At 43.5% G+C, this 20,678-nt stretch overlaps 1 protein-coding gene across 21 annotated transcripts in view; it reads right to left on the bottom strand.

The window, feature by feature from the left end:
* The window catches only part of nrxn1a (neurexin 1a), a 330,335-nt gene that overhangs the window by 309,063 nt on the left and 594 nt on the right, over window positions 1–20,678 (bottom strand). For all 21 annotated transcript variants that reach the window (XM_029254386.1, XM_029254388.1, XM_029254396.1 and 18 more), the window contains exon 2: window positions 17,408–18,662. In XM_029254386.1, coding sequence (XP_029110219.1) covers window positions 17,408–18,119 — 712 coding nt within the window. In that variant the 5' untranslated portion in view covers window positions 18,120–18,662. The remainder of the gene's footprint in view (window positions 1–17,407; window positions 18,663–20,678) is intronic.

Raw genomic sequence — 20,678 nt, 5'->3', positions numbered from 1 at the left:
AAAAGAAAAATGCACCATGAACCTCCTAAAAAAAGAAAAACATAGGAGTCAGTAAACAATTACCACTGGCATTTTGAAAGACAGAACGGAAATATAAAGCTCAGGTTCTAAACTAACGTATGGATTAATATATTGATCCACGGGGAAAAAAAAGTGTTAAAACCCTTGCAAAATTGACTTATTATCTAAAACGATACTGTAAGGTAATAAACATGAGCAAATTAAGATTGTGTATTAAGTCCTTTAAGACAGCGATTAAATACTATTATATTTAAATAAAGCTAAAGGGTTTGGAGTTTAAATCTTCGGCTATATTCACGCATTTGTCAAAACACAAGACCACTTAAAGTAAAGAATATTTGCTGTCACGGAGCCAACCGTTTCTCCTTCCACCATCGGGAGATCTCAGTCGCAGGCAGTCAGAGATATGCATCTTACCCGTTACCATACAGGTAACCCCACCCTAACCCACCCTAACCCACCCTACCCTCTTGTACCGAAGGGAACAGCAGACAGCCCTGTTCAAAACACAGGTTCCTACCTGTTGTTCATTGTTTCTGGCCCAATTCAACTGGATTCAGTGACCGAGGACTTACCAGTAGCACCAGCATGACCTCCAAACCAGATGTGCATGCACGGTGACCAAATGGGACATCAACATTTTGTGAACAAAATTGAATAGAAGGAAAATAAAATCAATAATGTGTGTCATGAAACAAATACCCTGCTTGAGTGTTCTCACTGTATTTTCAAGGATGGATAGCCGAATATCGATCTACATGGAGAGAAGCGAAAGTGCAATGCATATTGAGAAAATCAATCACTTCGTTCGCAAAAGGATGGCAAGAAGATGAAAGTGCTCTACCCCAAAAACAGATGGAAGGGTCAAACATTCAGCCAGTTGGATGGCGAGGAAGTGTATAAAAATCTTTTATAGCATTATGGTAATCAGCAAAAAAATAACATTAAACAATATATTGTATTGCAAATGTGCAGAGAGATTTAAAACGCTTATTACCTTTATCTATTAACCCACCCAAGTGAAGGAAAAGTTTAGTGCTCTAATGTAATGTATTATAGAACATGTCTCAGCAGTATATCAGTGTAAACCAATAAATATGCTTTATTTGTATGTTTTATGTTACTGCGATTTTGAGGAAATGCATTCTCACCTCGTAATTATTGGAAACACTGACTGCATTTATTTTAAGGTGACAGTATAATAATAAAGCATTCAATATTTATTTTATTTACTTATTTATTGGGGCGCGGTGGCGCAGTGGGTTGGACCACGGTCCTGCTCTCCGGTGGGTCTGGGGTTCGAGTCCCGCTTGGGGTGCCTTGCGACGGACTGGCGTCCCGTCCTGGGTGTGTCCCCTCCCCCTCCGGCCTTACGCCCTGTGTTGCCGGGTAGGCTCCGGTTCCCCGTGACCCCGTATGGGACAAGCGGTTCTGAAAATGTGTGTGTGTGTGTACTTATTTATTTATTTTATTTATTTAACCAAAACTTCCTTTTAGTATTCGGGCCTTTACAATAATCATTAGCTCAAAATCTGGACCGTTAAGACCTGCAATGCAGAGGAAGGTGAGGATTCCTCTTGGTGGAAACCACCACTAACTGCACACTACGGCAGTTGTTATAGGGCTGTTTGTAGGATACACTTTGACGCGGTAAAAGTTGTTGTTTATTCGCGAGATCAAATAAGAAGTAAATTACAGAAGAAATATCAGACCATTGCCAGTCCTTGATTCTTGAAGAAACAACAAGCACCTTCCTTCAAAATTTTTGAAGTTAATAATACAATGATAATGTGAGAATGTATCGTTTTATTCATTTTCATGTCCATAGAGGACGAAGCTAACGTCATTGAAGAGCATTACGGTACATGCAATAAGAACACAGCTAACACAAGAAGGGCATGTGAGCCCTATACTCTAATGTTAACTTTAGTTTTTATTTATTGATTTATTTTTAAATCTTATAATGAAATTATTGCAGCCCAAAGACTCCAGCAAAAAGCACAGGTCCATACTTCCATTTCATTAACCGCACACAAGTTCACTGTTCAAACTCCACATTACTGAAGAACAGTGGTGGTCATATGGAACATGCAGCTAATAAGATGATGGAATTTACCGTAGAGAGAAGGTGTCGACAATTTCCCCATACAGTAACCGCAACTCTCACATATTTCTGACACCAATCAAGATCGGGCATCTGCTATGAAAGAAATAATTATACAATACTGAAGGAGGATCGATCGCTCCTTGAACGACATTTTCTCATTCACTAAAAGCATAGGAGCTGAAACCTGTAAGAGCCTACACTGCTTTGATCAAAAAAATCTGAAAAAGTCCTTTCATCATAGGAATAAAAAGGCACATTTTAATGTTCAAGTCGCAAATTCACAGCTAAGCAGCAGAAATCCTGTAATTGGGCGATCGATACGAAGGTCATTTAAACGTGTACAGCGGAGCACAAACCCAGGCTACGGCACCGAGGCTTAACTGGGCGTCAGATGGACGGGAGGCAGCCACACGTGTCCCTGGGACTGCTGTGCGGGGATCTAAATATTGCCGAGCTGACAGGCTTGCGCTGAGGAGACGCCTCGCTGGCCCATGAGGATAGGCATCATAGGGGTGAAGCCACATGCCACACAGATAGACAGAGCCACAGTGACACATCAGGCCTCTGCACCAGATCCTGTCGGTGGCCTTGGGCAGGAGCTGCGGTAACTTCATGAAGGGTGGGGAGGAGGCAGGGAATCTGACTTTTTCTTTTTATTGTTTTTTTTTTTTTTTTTTAAACACAATCTGTGACACGTTGAGTATCAGACACGTTACTTAAAAAGGCCTTTCAGTACACCATTCTAATGTATTTAACTGCCAAGTAATTTGGCGTTACAATCAAAACAGAAGCTTGCTTCATCTTCTCTCCATGGTGTCCTGTTACTGGTGGAGGGGGGGTCAATGCCACTGTCATCTAAATATTGGGTAGCAATTCCTTATACTTTACATATATTCATTTAGCTGATGTGTTTCTCCAAAGCAACTTACAATGTTAAGGTTACAATTATTCACCCATTTATACAACTGGGTAATTTTACTGGAGCAATTTAGGGTAAGTACCTTGCTGAAGGGTATAATAGCCAGAAGTGGGAATCAAACCTGGGACCGTTGGCTCCGAAGACAGTAACTCCAACCACTACGCTACCAGCCGTCCATAATAGCATTTACATTCATTCATTTAGCACATGCAAATCACAGGAAAATACAATGATCATTATTACAATTATTATTACAAAAAATTACAAGTACTAATAAAATTATTTACAATTTCAGCAAAGGTTGTTTTACTTAAACAATTTAGGTTAAACACCTTGCTCAAGGATAGAGCAGCAAGGCCAGCCTAGGATCTAAACTAACAGTCTTCATTCACTTAGCTAGTCAGTGTCCTTAATTCATTATTTCCCGCTCTCAAGAAGTTCCAACTGTCTTCCAGATATATATCTGTAATTAATATATCTATAATTAATTTGAGCTTTTCCATATATTACATGTATACATAATTAAGTTTAAAACGGTTATCTGACGCCATTCATTCTGATGAGTGTTGTCTGAATTCCACAATTAACTTGAACTGCAGAAAAGTGCTTATGTTAAGTTCGCAGCCAAAGATCCCCAGCTCGGATCTCTGCGCGCGGAAACGCAGCCATCGATTTGATGATTAAACGGGCTAGATAGCGCGTGCCTAGTCGGCTGGCCGCAAAGCCTCCAGCTGCTTGCTCGATTCAGCAGAACGTTCAAATGATTTGCAGTGTAACATGCCACCATCGCTAACCAAAGACAGCTACCCAGTAATACCATGTTTTAATTGGTTTTATTGCATCATTTATTGGGATTTTCTTTAAGCGGAGCTTGCCGGACTGGTATTTAATTAAGATTAATTTTTATTTAGCAGACACCCTTGTCCAAGGTGACTCAGCATGTTAGGTTTGTGTATTAATTTACTTGCAATAATCAACCATTCGTACAGTATTGTATTCTTACTGTATCCAGTCAAGGTGAGTACCCTGATCAACTGGTACAACAGCAGGAACAGGGATTCAAACTAGGAACCTGCAGAAAGCACGGCAACAGCACAGACCATTATGCCACCTGCTGTCCCCGCAAGGTCTATGTTACAGGTAACATTACCGCACTGGAGGAAACGAATGGATTTATTGAACAAGTTGGTTTCGGGACAACCTTTTCGGTAAATCGCACACGTTCTTCAATGAGGCTGAATGACCGGGATTTGAAAATGCAGGCTCTGTAGCACTTCATGACCTGGAATAGGAAAGTCCACTAAAATCTTTGTTGGTACTAAATGATTTTGTTTCCCTCCATGTAAACAAAGTTGTCACAACTGGAAGGTGCAGCGGAGCATCGCGTGCTAGAGGCGAATCTTATTAATGTCATATGTAGAGACGCGGTCGCTATTGTCTAATAACAGGGAGCAAATTGGCAGGGGTAACCTTGGCTGCGGTCCACTGCCCGTGAGCCGGAAACCAGAACAGACAGGGGGACGTTTGGGGCTTTCTGGTATGCTTAGACACCCCAAAAAATTAGTTTGACAGCCAATTATCCTGAGTGCACCGGCTATGCTATTCCCAGGACATCGCCCGAACACCACCCGACAGTAAAACTCTACTTCATGTTCTGCCGCAGCTGCACCTAAGAGACATTCCACAGAAACTCATGAGACTAATATCATTCAAACAGGTTAAATGAACATTGTCAGCCCCCCATATGAATTTTAAAGCATCTAGTTAATTAGCAGCGAGTCAACTGCGCTCTTAGGGTTATTCAAACTTGTAATCACTGCATTATAATTAACACAATTTTATGTAATTATGGCACTTTGTTTGCATCTGTAAATACAATGTAGAAATAATGGAGAATATGAATGGGATACAACCTACCCAGAAAGGCGTGAAGATACAGATTTTGCAATTAAATGAAAATCTAAGTACAAAAAAAAAATTGTGTGAATTTTGGTTTTGATTCATTCATTCAGTTCCCAAAAGAGCTGCTAGATAAAAGTGAACGGTATCCCCATGAATGATGTAATTACATTTTAATTATTAGTGGCAAAACCACAGTAACTATAATGACAATTATTGAATTTCTTCTGGAAGTTGAACAAATGAAAGAAAAACGTATAAAGACCTTTTGAATTTCTAAACTACATAAGATTATCGGGGCCTAAATTTTATGCTATCAAGTCAATCTGCACTTTGCCCAAGGACTGGATAGATGCTATGGGGGGGGGGCGGCTAAGCCCTGAAATACAACAGCATTCATTACGTATGTACTAGAACTGGCTTAATACATACATTAAACATCAGGGCAGTCAGTGGTGTAACAACTGGTACTGGAATTAAAAACATTACCAATAACATGAAATATTTATATCCAGCCTTGCTTGAAAATTAGGGGCATCCCCCCCGTTATACAAATGCTCATGGTCTTAACAATGACAACAGCTGTCTAGCAAGTATAAAGGATTTTTAAAAGATGATTCCGTAGACCACTGCTTCTTACCTCATGCAATTTACATTTATTTCTGATCTAGATTTTTCAGTTACACATTAGAAGTTTCCTCATGAAACTTGAACCAGAAACTGGTTCCACAACTGTACTACGGTACTTTGTTGTACTGACTGACAAGAAGCTTTCATCAAATGTCCACGATGCATTACGGGACAGCTGGTAGCATAGTGGTTAGAGCTGCTGTCTCTGGAGCCAAAGATCGCATGTTAGATCCCCACCTCCGGCTGTACTACCCTAGGACAAGGTACTTACCCTCAATTGCTCCAGTAAAATTATCCAGCTGTATAAATGGGTAAATAATAGAAAACCTGTAATAAGTATAACCTTAACATTGTAAATTGCTTTGAGGAAAGAGTCAGCTAAATGAATAAATATAAATGTGACCCCATAATGCAAAACTACAGAGCCCATGGAGGTATTTAAACCCGCAGTTTGACTGTCAAGGGCTCAACTCTGCTGCCGATTCTCTGCACACATGTCCTTCAGATCAGGACAGATTGTGTAACAGAAAACCAGAGACTCTGAAAGGGAGGAGACAGACGAATACAGACAGCCAACCAAGCATCAAAGGTCAGGGCTACAATTCAAAGAACAGATCAATTTCTTGTTAAATTACAATTTAGTCGTAACTGAGACCAACGAGGGACGGAGCAGGAGCCGCCCCCAGCAGCACCATTCCTCTATGGTACATAAAGAAGGATTAGTTCCTAACCCTTTCCTCAATGTAAGGAATGGACAGAGACGATGGCTGAGCGGCCATATGCTTGAAAGAATCGATATTGTCTGAAACAACAGCAGACCAGGCTACGATTTCTGTACTGACCAGCTGTCTGTTGGCTTTGTGGTCTTGGCAGAACATGAAGAGTTTGTTTCTATACTCTGTGCAACTGATGGTTCGCGTTCATATACGAGTTCTTTGCCTTTCGGACATCAATGTCCACAACACGTGTAGAATAGCGTTTTTTTCTAAAAAAAGAAAAAAAAAAAAAACCCTTTTGGGGGTTAAAGGTTTAGTTAAGGAGAAGGTAGGAATATTTTGAGCTGATAATATTTCAACAGAAAGTATAGGATTAAAAAAGTACGTTTGCCTTTGAATACTCATGGCTTTCAGTTTTTCCAGCTATTAAGACGGATTTTGTCATACTTAAGACATGACTTCTGCATAACAGTATTTCAGTTAAAAACGAGTGAACACTGAACAGGACGGGGGAACACCTCAGGAAAAACACGTCTTCCTGCCATAATTTCCAAATAGTGTTCCACCCTTACGAAAGCTATGTATTCCTGAGAAACCTTTTTAAGGTGAAGCCTCGTATTCAAAGACGCAGCGACCACTATTTCTAACGGTAAAATATTTCTGTACATTCGTAAGACCCAAAACTCACATCTAGTTACACAAAGCATCACCAAATCCCACTGAATGAGGACAATTATTTCCACAGTTAACAGTTTTCATAACACAAAATACGGTATTTTCTTGTCTTTTCATTACTCACTAACACTGTATGGCTGCACTCATTCAGCTGTTCTGTAGCTGTTACGTACCGTACACTAAATCACTCACAAACTAAACACATGAATATGATACTTGTTGAACGAATATATAAACCCTCTTTAATGAGAAAGGACTTAAACGAAAACAACGCAAATGAAGAAGCACTCACTCATCAAGCTGGCATTTCATCGCCCAAAAAGGTGCTGTGGGCTCAACCCTAGTCGGTTCCGTGTGAAATTTGCATGTTTTTTTCCCATGTTCATGTAGGTTTCCTCTAAGTGTCCTGGCTTCTTTCCACAGCCCAAAGACATTGAATTGGTGACAGCGAGTCAATGAGCATTACGTTACTCTGCTGTACAGATGGGTGAATGATTGCAGGGACCTTACAGTACTGTATCTAGCATTATAAGTGACCTTGGATAAAGGTGTCACTTAAATACTATATAACAATCATCGCTGTGTAGAAAAACGTCTGATCAATGAATGAATATAAAAATCTTGTGCCCGTTCATGTGTACTGGGTGCATACAAAACCCAAATTTGACTCGAGTAAATAAGTTAGGGCTACAGATGCTTCCTATAATAAACCACTGAGTATTAAATGGAACTCCTCAAGTTTTTTTTATACTGTAATGGACATATCTCTGCATATTACTACGCATGAAAACGCTAATGCAATCTAGGAGTGTGAAACCACTGCTATGAACATTGTTTGCAATCATCCCAGCTTGAATATATTTTAACAAATATATATTAACAGTGTACCCAAAGCTGTTGTGTTATGATGCATTCCCTTTACTCTTACACCATGAAGACAAACAATATACATGTGTCTGGTTAGACAAAGGAGATTGAGGGAACAGATGTATTAAGACCATCTCCATCCTATCAGAACTTACGTTCGAAACCGATCCCACTGGATAATCGCAGTGTAGTTTATAGTTCCGGTAACCTTAATCCCTGGATTGACAATATCTGAGACAGTATTAGAGACGTGAGGTAAATCTTCTTTCACCATGCAGTATCTCTGGCAGACGCTAGTGATGTGCCTTATTATGGGACCAGGGAACCTTGGATTAGCAAATAAAGGAGATTTATTTCTATCTGTTAGTTGTTGGATAATTCTATCGAATTCAGTGACATTGCCCTTAAGGAGGAGCACTATGTGTTGGACAACCTCCATACGGTGCACCCAGCACATCACTTCATCTTTGAGCATTTACTGCAGCTATTCACATTCAGTAGCTTCTTTAAGGATATAATGGAAACACCCTTTTTGAGAAATGATAACTTACAAACTACCGGCCAAAAGAAAACGTCACTATCCATGTTTCTTGCAGTGATATAAAAAACGCATTGACCATCGCGGTCAACTCCAACAATCAAGTTCAATTAAAGCTTGATTTCTGAACTCACTACAGAAAACGGGAAATAAGACGACGGCATTCAAAATACAAAATCTGCTGAAATTACAACCAACATGAAAGAAAAAAAGAACACGATTTAATACCATTAAGACTAAAATCCTTGGCTATTAAATACTAATTAAAATTGTGTATTTACACAATGGGCTGTGTTACAATTAATTCACAAGCGAGACTTTCCACATAAAATGCTAACTGTATACATATACAATTTATATACAAATTCCTTAATAATTCACAAACACCACAAGAACTAACTGACATACAAATATACCACCATTATGCCAACAGCTCTAGAATTCCAAAACAATCCCCTCAAAGCTTTTAGAAGTTTTACAGATGAGCACAACAAGGGCTATAAGAAAATCACACCCGTACCTTAGGGTGAGTATTGCCAAAAAACACGTGGTGGCGCGGCGGGTTCAACCGGTGCCCGCTGCGTGGCAGAGTCTGGGGTTTGAGCCCAGCTTGGGGTGTCATATGATGGACAGGCGTCCCGTCCAGGGCGTTTCCCCTGCCATGTGTTGCTGGGTAAGGCTCTGGCTTGTCGCGACCCCGCTTGGGACGAGCGGTTGTTGATGATGGATGGATGGAATCCGAAAAATCGTTTGATTTCTGATCCTAAAATAAGAATCTGAAGAGCGTACGTAGCGGTCTTAGAAGTGGTTTCTCACAAAGAATATGGAACGCCAGTCACAATGCTAAACGTGTTCTGTAAAAATCTATTATCACACTAACACCGAGACGCAATGGTTTGAATGTACCTTTAAAACGAACCCCATCGTTAGGCAGCACACTGTAAATTGTCCTCCAATTACAGTAAAACCACTTTCCATTCATAAATACTGCCAGAGCCACCAGACGGGAAGCTCTTATCCATTTCTGATCACACTTAGCAGTCAATTCAACTCGGCAGGAAGTAATGGTGTTCAGACACCTGAGATCCAGCCCTAAGTGCATGTTCTCAGAAAACGAGACACGATCACGCATAGCATTTGCTGGCCACCAGCTGTGACCAGAGACCCTACACACCAGCTGACCCGGAAATACGATCCGCTACATCTCGCAAATACAAATGGCCACGGTGCTCTCGGCGTTACGAGCCTCTCACGGTTGTGTTGCTTGAGGTTCCAAATCGTTCCCAAAGGACATCCCAGCCTAAACAACGATACAAGACAGGTTCAGAGCTAGAAACACTGCGGGTTCGAAAGTATCATGAGAACAGAGAGCCATTTTCTATGCCTGAACAGTCCTAATAGTCACCTTTTCCAAAGGTTCATTCCCCAAGGCCTTCGCAAATTTCAATCTTATGGTTCAGCACAAAGTAGACAGCCTCGCCGCACAGGACCAAGGACAGAGCTATTTGAGAGCAAAGAAGTAAAGGAAGAAAATAGTGATCCCATTCTATCCTTCCTGAGGACTGAAGATGTCAAGAAGGATTATTACACCGTATTGCAGCGTCAGAGGTACGCAGTTATTCACAAGTTAGTCCTTGCATACGGATCATCTAATGGCGATGAGTATTTAAAAGAAAATCCAGTGGGTAGTAGGGAACATTACATTTATTTAGCAGACGCTTTTCTCCAAAGCAACTTCCAATGAACTCTATGTAGTGTTACTATCAGCTCACACACCTTATTCGCCGCAGTGATTTACACTGCTAGATACACTACTTACACTGGGTACATCAATGGAACACACACACACTATGGGTGAACTTGAACAGCACGTCTTTGGTGTGTGGGAGGAAACCAGAGCACCCGGAGGAACCCCACACAAACACAGGGAGAACATCCAGACTTCACACAGACCGAGCAGGGATCAAACCCACATCCTCTCGCGCCACCAAGGTGCCGTGAGGCAGCAGCACTACTAGCTGCGCCACCGTGCTGCCCAAGTTAGTTCCAGTAGCCAGTAAATGAGCCTTAATGTTACCCCTCAGCTGTTTCTGAGACTCATGTCAGAGTCTTCAGATTTCGGGGAAGAAAAAAGAATAAAGCTGCTGCATGGAGTTTTTCTTGTCCTCCTTTCTTCCTCTAGGTACCTGCCAATGCGGTTTCTCTTATCACTGCTCTTAAGTGTTGCAGCGTAGTACTTTTTCACCATCTGTCCAGTTAAGCGACAGCTTTGTCCTGAGCACGGAACTAAAAATAGGACAGGGTCATTTTCAGCTAGAGGGTAGTGAACGCCACTCCCCTTCACGTCCCCCGTGAGTGACAAGAGGACTGGCCAACGACACAGGCCGCGCTGCTCGGGGACACGCTGTTGGCGGGTCTACAATCCCTGATCGTAAGTGACCGTAGCCCACGGAGAAGCCCGAGTTTTTTGATGCAGGACAGAAAATTGAACATCCTTACTTATCTACCACAACGGATCAAGCGTCAGGTTAGAGGAATATAATGACTAAAAATAGAACCTTTGTAGGTAATCGTGAATTATTCCACCTCCAGCTTCTCAAATGTACGGAAATGTAAGTATTCCACTTCACCGCAGTGTAACAGAAAACCATACCGCGCATCTATGTTATTTTATAATGAGGAGCTCAAGCTGGAGTTTGACAGACACGGGCCAGTGCATTTAAATAATTGTCCTAACCAAACAAAAGGATTAATGTCAGCGTATGGGGAGGGGTGCTGGCGGGAATAAATCCCGGAAATCCTTTCATCTGATCAAAATAATACAAAAGCTTTTAAATTATTTAATGGAACTGCATAAACATAGATGTTAGAATGAGTGATTGTGTATACATGTGTTTAGGCATATACGCTAGTATGCAATTTTTTAAGCGCTAAGTAACAGTAGAGTCTAAACAGCAGGAGGCACAAGTGGAAGTCATCCCCGACTGCTTAAAACAAAGCCAGCCTGAGTGTTTTAAAGTAATTACTCTTAATGTGTTTTGACACATTGTATCCCTCAACATAAATCCCAAGATCCAACACCAGTAATTTATAGAAACAAGAACATAAAATTACTTTTATATCAGGGCTTAACTTGGATTTGATGCTCGATGATGGCATAATGAACCAGAATAGAAACCACGCATCCCAGAAGTTCTCTCTCTCCTTCCGTTTCCTCATGCAAACGCTCTCCGAATATTAGCGGCTGAGAACGGACACGATCCACGTACTAGATTCACCTTCTGCTCCCAGCGCTACGAAACCGTACTTCCGTCCTTACGGATGAGCTGTACCGCTCCGGAGGCCATCCGAGTTCATTAGGGTGTGGGCGGCTGCGGTTAACGTATGATTCCAAAGAGGATGCGTGAGCACCGGTACACGGTAAACACCCTAGGAGGCGAGGGACCGATAAGGAAGAAGTGTGGGACTTAAGGGCGATTGCTCAGCATAAATGTGCTAGAGCTGCAGTACTGCACCATAAGGCCAATGCTTCCAGGTCAGCAAACCCATAAGAAACGTACATCTTTAATCCTTTACATTAAGACTTAAATGCAGCACTACACACACACACACACATTTTCAGAACCGCTTGTCCCTTACGGGGTCACGGGGAACCGGAGCCTACCCGGCAACACAGGGCGTAAGGCCGGAGGGGGAAGGGGACACACCCAGGACGGGACGCCAGTCCGCCGCAAGGCACCCCAAGCGGGACTTAAACCCCAGACCCACCGAAGAGCAGGACTGCGGTCCAACCCACTGCGCCACCGCACCCCCACTAAATGCAGCACTATGCAACAATTAATTTATAACGGTGCGATTAACGTATGCAATACTGACACGTGCGTTACAGTCAGAGCCAGCGAGTCAAAGTCGACTCTTGGCTTCGACTCGTGTGATTTTCAAAGCAACGGAGGGTTCGGAAGAGGCTTTTGTTTTGTGCCATGGAGGCAAATAGGAAAATGTAATAGGCGACAGAGCGGTTAGATCTGCCACCTTCCACTCAAAGGACCCAGATTCCAGTCCCACTTCCTGCTGTGAAATCCTTGCTCAAAGTACTTACTCTGAATCGCTCCAGTAAAAATTACCCTGCTGCATAAATAAATAAGTCACCGTAACTAGCTTGACACTGTAAGGTGCTTCAGAGAAAAGTGCGACATAAATAAATGTCATGTGCAAAATGGCAATATGGAAGCCAAAGTACTTAAGTGACCCATGCCAGCAAAACCATATAGAAAACGTAACGTATAGTAAACGTATAGTAAACGTATAGTAAACGACAGACGTGCGAGAAACATTCATTTGGACCTTTTTATTACGAAACACACCGGGCAACATCTGCAGCTGTATGCAAGAGGAAGTCTGAAAAGATACGGAAACGATTCTTTGATAGTCGTTTTGTGGGGGGGGGCGACATCTTTTAATGCCTCAATACTCTAATTCATTTTGACTCATGGCTGTCTGAGCAATATGGCTGATGTTACTGACAGCTAGCAGAGTGTCAGAAAGAAAAGAACAAAAAACAAGGTCAATACTAGAAGTGGAAGAGACATTGACCAAGGTAGGAAGCGGCCGTCGCAATCCACCCAAAAAATGAGAAGCGCAACCTCAGCCCTCAAGGACCAGAGTCCCACAGGCTTTTCATTATATCTGAGCGGGTGTCTAACGGATATATGAAAGAGCGGGAAGGTTACTTCTTATTCGGGCAATTACGTGTGAAAAGCAGCACTCCTTGCAGCTCGCAGGGATGCGCAAGACACGCAGACCCGAAGACCCACCGGCCTCAAGGAAGGTAAGAAATGCGTAAATCTGAGTATCCTTAGCACGGCCTCCAGATCCCAAAAGCGCAGACCTTTAACGGCTACACGAATAATGAGAGGCAAAACAGACACGGCGGTCTGCATCCCACCTCCTACAAACGCTCCCCGGGCTCATCAACACGTTGAAGTAAAAGGAACTTATGTAAATACATTTAAATGTCTGTTTATGTAGAAAAAGTGTAGCGTGAATTCCAATAAACCGCATGCGATGACTGAAGGTGGGACTTGCGCAATTCTCTGATTATATGAGAAGCACAATATTACAGTCTTCGTGACACCTCAACACCACGCAGGGCTTCTAAAAATGGGCCCAGCCACCCGTGCACAAGACCGGCATCGTTCTCCTCCTACTCCTCCTTCCTCTTCGGCTCTCGGCGCGCCGCGTTCGAAGAAGCGTTGTCGTAGGTCGGACAGAATCGGGTTACCCGTAGTTCACGGTGACGCAACAATTCAAAACACCCCCGCCCCGTCCCGCCCCGTCCCGCCTCCTCCCGCGTCACGCGTCTGCCTCTCACCCGTGCTCCTCCTCACCTGTCCCCCTCCCTCACGCCGCATACAAGGATTTGCTGCCTGCCAAGCATTAAGTTTTCATTACCGTCCGCCGGTCCTGGAGGCGGCTTTAAAGGAGATCTGAATCGCGATACAAAAAAGTAAATTACGAGCGCTAAGCCTCTCATTGAGAAGAAGGCAGGGATCTGACAAGAGTGATACAGTCTTTTAGCATTTGTCACCCCCCCACCCCCCCACTTCAGATAACTACGGCGGTTATGCTCGGGAGCGAAGGCAACACAAAAACGGGAGAAAAGGACAGAGGGGACGAGGGGCGCTCGTTCCCCGAGTTCACGGTTTGAATGAAGAAAGGTAATCGGACAGACGGTGCGAAGAAGGTAAGCGCGCGCGTGTGTGTGTGTTGTGCCAGGGAAGGGTGGATTACCCTCACAGAACATGTGAGCATTGAACAAATGTAATGACAATATCTCCCCAAGCGGTGAAAATGGAACATCTGGGGTTTACTCGGTTAAATCATAGTAATTCTCAAATCCTGTATAAAAATCCAATTAGCGGAGCAGCCTTTGGGCAGCATGGCGATGAGGCCACCTTTCGCTTCCTAATCAGCTGTTCTGGTCTAGAGCACTAATGAGAGGATTTCAGGGGCCCCGCCGCCTTCCCTTTGCACGTACCCCCCCCCCCCCGAGCTATCCGACTACCCTCGGCACAAACGCGCGTCTCTCCTTCCGGCTGTGGACCTCCTCTCAGTTTACCGCCTTCGTAGGCCCCGTGTCACCAGCAAGCGCCGCTTAACCGATAAAAGTTGAAAGCGAAAAACTGCCAGTAAACCTCCAAAACACAGGGTAAACAATCATTTCAAGCATTTCAGACTTGGAATCATTTCCAGTACATTTCAGAATTACTCCACATCTTCATTTTCCAATTTCGCCAGGTCGTTTCAGTCACTTGGGACTGAAACTGTTGAGCTTCCACATAATTCCACTGAGCTTTTTGCAGAAATCTGCAGAGTTTCAGCATTTGGGTTTTACACAGATATTAATGCTTTTAAATGCACTTCATAAAATATGCATAAAAGACTAATAAAAAACACAGCTGCATAATTAGAAATAGCTCATACTAGCATTATGAACTACAGTCTTAAGTAAATGCTCATCACCATAGAAATTCAGTTATATTCGCTGTCATTTTTAAACTGGTTATTCAGCTTGACAGTTTGATTTTCAGTGAAAATGTCACCCGCATAACACTGCAATTGTGTTCACACTTACGTGTAAGAATTTAATCTTGAGAGAAAATGTCACCTCCATAACAATGAATCACACAAAATACAAGATACAAATACTTTCACGGCCTCTCCGCCAGCTGAGAGAATTTGTTTAGCCCTCTATTGGATGTAGGCCCATCCTGGGGTCGTGATGTCGTGTAAAACATCACGAAAATGGGCAATCAAGATCATATGTATCCTTCTATTACCTCCCAAACTCCGAATCCACAGTGTTTGCTCTCTAAAAGGAAGAGTGGAGACTATTTTCGGAGTGCATCCCCGATTCAACTTTCACAGATGTCAGCTATTATTACCTCCCGATATTCATTATCTTTAACGTTCTAAGTGCTACCACCGCAACCTTGCCCGGAGCCCCACGTCACTCGAGTGAGAACACCCTATAAAAACAAACTAAACTGAAGCGAAATAAGTTTTAGAGTCGAAACAGATAAATTTAGACGAGAGCGATTCAAATTAAATAAAAGGGTCAACGGTGCAAGAGCAGGAATTCTTCTGGGACTTGAACCAACAATCAGATTACAAAGCCACGTCCTTAAGCTCTCCTCTCCCCCATCTGTTACCGGTCATGATGTGACACTCAACCGCTCATACAGAAGACGATGAGGAAAGCAAGAGCACAACACCATTTTCGGGCACAGCTGACTTCCCTCTAATGGGCCCTCTATGGCCACATGCTTCAGACGGTTTGCAAGCTTATAGAAAAAGTTGCATTACTACCCTACTCCCATCACTGAGGAGCATTAGGGAAGTTGCCCCTAGTGGAGCCCACACTGCAGCTATGTAAAGCAATTAGCCACTTCTTCTCTCCTGTTTTCTAAAGTCGATTTCTTATTAATCTGGGAACCGCAGACAACAAATCGCACCATTAAAGGACAAAGGGGCCGTGTTCGGAGAGCCGACCCCACAGGCAACTAATGTGGCATGAAATGATACTTTCTCCACCGACTGAGTGCAATACAGCAGGACCCTTGTCGGTTCGACACATGGTTCATCAACCTGGCCCAAAAAATGAAAGCGTAATAAAGTTTACGGTGAAAACCGAACACCGTTTTCTAATCGCCGGTTGCCGAGAAAAAGAAAAATAAAAAAAATGAAAATAAGGAGCGACCAATTAACTTCCACTTCAAAAAAGTGAGTCATTTCCAAAAAGATGGATGGGGGAAAAAAGCTGCATTAACATCCAAACAAGATTTCTCACTTTAAAATTGAATAAGAGATGAATTATTGATCCCTTCACTTGACTGAACTCCCAGAATGTGAAGCGTCTGCGGAGACTGCAGCGGCAAACGGCTGCCTGCCGACACCCTGCTTGAACCGAGGCGAATAAGAACACGCTTAAAGTCACGAGCCCGCAATCATGTGCACACAATACCCAGATTATTAAATATTGTACAGCAGCTGTTTTGAGACACTAATCAAGCCCAATCTTCCAGATGTCGAAGCAACCAGGAATAACTCCCAATTTATAAGGTAAAATATGATGATCTGCTGAAGAGCAATCTGGTTTGAATGTCCATGTGACACATATAAACCAAAACAACAGGAAAAATAATGAAATACTGAAGAGCTCTAATAATCCTCCAAACTCCCAATACAAGAAGCAGTGACTGATGAAACTAGCTTGTTCTTTCAGTTAATGTCTATAGAGATCTCAGTATAGGTTATTGAAACAATACACAATATCGAACATTTTTATTTTTTTTATGAAGAATAAAGCATCTTTATGACTATTTAAGTTTGACTAATTAAAATCCTAGAAATAAGCTCCTTTTGCTTTGTGTGTGTCACTCTCACTGTCGCAAAGACAGAGGGCCTACATGAAAAGAGCATCTGGGATGAAGGTACATGTCCAGAAAAAGAAAAAAAAAAAGTTACATCCAGTCTATTTTCTTTCCTTTAGTTTGTCACAACCATCAGGAACCAACCTGTGCGTTTACCGTCTTTTACGCAGCCAAACAACGCACTCATCTCCTCCAACCTCGAGGGCAAAGGAGCGGAAACCTAAGGCTGAGAAAACGAAGGGGAAAACTTCAAAGGTCAACCCATTCCCTTGTTACCTGAGCTGTTGAATCCTAGAGACCTCAGAGAACATGAAACACCTGAATGTTTTCTTAATTAGGCCTAGCAGGGACTAAGGGGCTGCAATTAGCCCTATAAACAACTATGACGACATGTTTAACACAGTACTAAACCGAGAGGGAGAGATCTAGGAGGCCGCTGATGCTTGGTGCTCATCCCTTGCACAGTGTTTCAAAAACATACCAGAAGAAAGGGATGAAGAGATGAGAGAAGCAAAGGTGCAATTCTGGTAATGCATTAGCAATTGCCATGGAATACAGAGATGATCCTGCAAAAGGCATGATGGTAAGTACATGGGATCTTACCTTCACTGCAGTCTTTCCCCTGGTAGCCCGTCTCCGAGCAGTCGCACGTGGGCTCGTCATTGATGACGCTGCACACCCCTCCGTTTAAACACACGTTCGAGGCGCCACACCCATCATTTCGGACTCCCTCGCTGTTGAGGAGCACCGGCTCCGAGTTGTTCACCCGCAGGTCCGTTATCCACCCTTTAAAGGGGACCTGGTCCTTCACAGCTGCAGAAGTCAGTTTTAAGGCCATGGATCGCAGTTCGGGCGGTATCCCTCCTAGAAATAAGTGGCTGAAGACGGTCATGTCCCGCCGTTTGGATTTCACCTCCACCCATTTGGTCTCTTTGTCCACGGTGAGCGTGGTGTTTTTGAAGTTCCTGCGCACGGTGACGGCGTGCCACCGGCTGTCATTGACGGCCGTGTCGGAGAGCACCGCGGCGGGCTCGGCGCAGAAGATGGAGAAGCGCAGGCTCAGCCTGCCGTTGTGGATGAGTAGCTCCAGGAAGTCGCAGAAGCCTTCGTCGTCGAAGTAGACGAGCAGCCCGTGGGAGCTCTTGGTCTTCATGTTGAAGCTCATCTCGCTCTCGCAGCACGCGTTCCATACCGGGAAGCGCGCCCACTGGCCCTCGGCACCCGTGAACTCCAAGCTCGCGCCCAGGTCCACGGCGCAGCACACGAGCAGGCTCACCCAGATCAAGTGGGCCCCGTGTCTCACCGCAAGCACCATGATTTATTTTATTTTTTTAAAACAGCTGAAGAAAAATAGGTACTCAGTCGGAAGACCAACGAAAACTAAAGTGCAACACAATAGGATTCCCTGTTGTGCAATAAGCGACTATTAAAACTATTTGTGTAAACATAGATTAAAGGCTTCATTTGCATCCCTGCCAATTTAACCTACAAGTCAGGTGGCCTCCGACAACAGAAGACATCATCACACGACACCATCTCAATATATTTTTTCCGTTAAAAAAGACTGCGCCCTTTATACCAGATGATAATCTTATCCCCTATCGTCCTTCGTTTTCTTTTTTCCACCCCCCCCTCCTCCCGTTCAGTTTATAATCCAGGTACTTTTTTTTAGAAACTGCACGTGTTGCTGACGAACGTATCCATGAATTCCTTTCCTTGGGTTTGGGACATGGTGCTGGTTCCGTCCTCTCGAACCCGACGCCGCTGAGGGTTCCGCCCGAGCCACTTGGTCAGATCCGGCAGGCAGCGGTCGAAGTCATTGCTCAGGGCTCCTGGCTTCGCCTCCGTCCCAACAGGGCTGAAAAACACAAAGTGTCAGAACAGGTGCCCGATGGACAGGGGAGGGGTCGTCCTGCTTCCCAGGGCCCACCTCGGGCCCCCAGCATTTTTACCACCATGGGCTGGGGAAATGCCTCCCCCACCCCCCCCAATCTGCAGGAGGTAGAAGAGCAGTGACACTGATTTACCTGTGTGGGGCTATATCTTTTGTTGACTTTGTTTTAAAAAAAAAAAAAAGCATATTAAGGAGCATACCCCAAGGCAGTATATACAATAGAGGAAAAATAATAATAACAAAAAGGACATTGTGGACAAACTCTCACTAGAATCATGCTATTACTCTTTTGTTCATTAGATTAGTTAGCAAACTCTTGTTTAAATGACGAAGCTGGGGAAAGATTATGCGCGAAAAGTGCATAAGGATACATACAACTAGGCCACTTTTTGATATTCCCACAAACGGACCTTAGACAAACTATGCATTTTGTTTCTATTATAATACGGAAAACATTTCATTAAACAAAGAAAGAGAAGAACACGAGTGTCCCACACAATCTGTGTTCAGACGTGGAATTAAGACGATGATTCGCGGATTCGAAAATTGCTTGATTAAAACTGCAGTCATTTTATAATTAAAATAATTAAATGCGTATGTAGGTAATTCAAGTACATAGCTATACTATCACTATGGGACGTTTTCAAGAGCTGAGCGCTATAGAAACGCGACCGCCGCGCAGAAACCGGCGACGTTGTTTCCAAACGCGCGTCTTCAAAGCGCGTAAGTAACGCAATTTAAGGAACTGGCAAATAAACGAAAGACGAAATGGCAAAAATCGAGGTGTGTGATACGATACATGAAAGATTTTCACTGTCCAGTCGGCACCAGATACTTTTCCACTGAGATCACGAAAGCGTAACCCTAACTTCATTAATAATTATAGCGCTGAAATAACGCGCAAGCTTTCTCTCACCAGGGCCCCAAAGAGCCAGATGCAGCCCCCCCCGCCAGAAAAAAAAAATTGTTCCACGCGGTCGTCCCAGGTGTCACAATTCACTACTGAGAAGTCCTTCAATGCCTCCCCCTCCACCCGTCAGGGTTAAGTCATAACGTACCTGCTGCGGACCTCCATTCAATGTGCCGTCAGCGCAATATAATATAATTTTAAATATACGCGCAAAGTGACTGAGATGCGCACATCCACATGTACAGATGCAGGGCGACACAGGGGTTCACACGCTGGCCGTTAGTCACGGGAAAAGAAGAGGGGGAAACACACAACACAAGTGTGCTCTTTTTCTTTCATTCTCTCACACATCCACAGAAGCACAGCAGCAGCACAAAGAAAGAAAGTGCAGCAACATAAGGCAATGAATTCAACAGATTGACGCGTGTATAACTGCTGCGAACACCCATGTTTTTTTTTCTTTTTTTTACCACGTTACTACTGTACGGAAATACTAATAAATAGCCAGGCAGAGATAAGAGCAAACGAACTCCTTCTCCCGGGATGTCACTTTCCGGACCGTGTGTGTTGTTTCGTCATGTTTGTGCATCGCGAGCAAACCAAACGTAAACCCTGCCTGGCTTGTCACGTTTCTCAAAGAGGTAAAACAGAGCTGATCTAAGCCTAAGGTGAGACGCGCGTTAACAACCGACACGCAGAAATACCACGTCGCGGGAAAAGTCAAGTGCAGTTTCGACTTCAATCTTTTTTCTCTGAACTATAAATATGCTTTCACTGGTGTATCTACTGATATTACACCCCCCCCCCCCCCCCAAAAAAAAAAAAAAAAAAGGAATTCAAACCCGTTTTCATGGAACAGAGGGATCCAGAGAGTGGGGGGGACGGACGGACGGACGGACGGACTAAGATCGCGATACCATTGATAAAAATAATAAATCTTTCAACCGAACTGAAGGAGCAAAGAGCAGTACTAACGCATCGCGCAACTTTAATGAGCCTAATGTTGTATAAACCACCGAGCGCTCCGTTGTAAGTGGAGTTTCCAGAACAATTCCCATCCCCAAGGTTGG

Source organism: Scleropages formosus, chromosome 8, assembly GCF_900964775.1.
Source record: "Scleropages formosus chromosome 8, fSclFor1.1, whole genome shotgun sequence".
Taxonomy (NCBI): domain Eukaryota; kingdom Metazoa; phylum Chordata; class Actinopteri; order Osteoglossiformes; family Osteoglossidae; genus Scleropages; species Scleropages formosus.
Note: the sequence above shows the minus strand (reverse complement) of the source record. Positions and strands in the feature narration are given on the sequence as shown.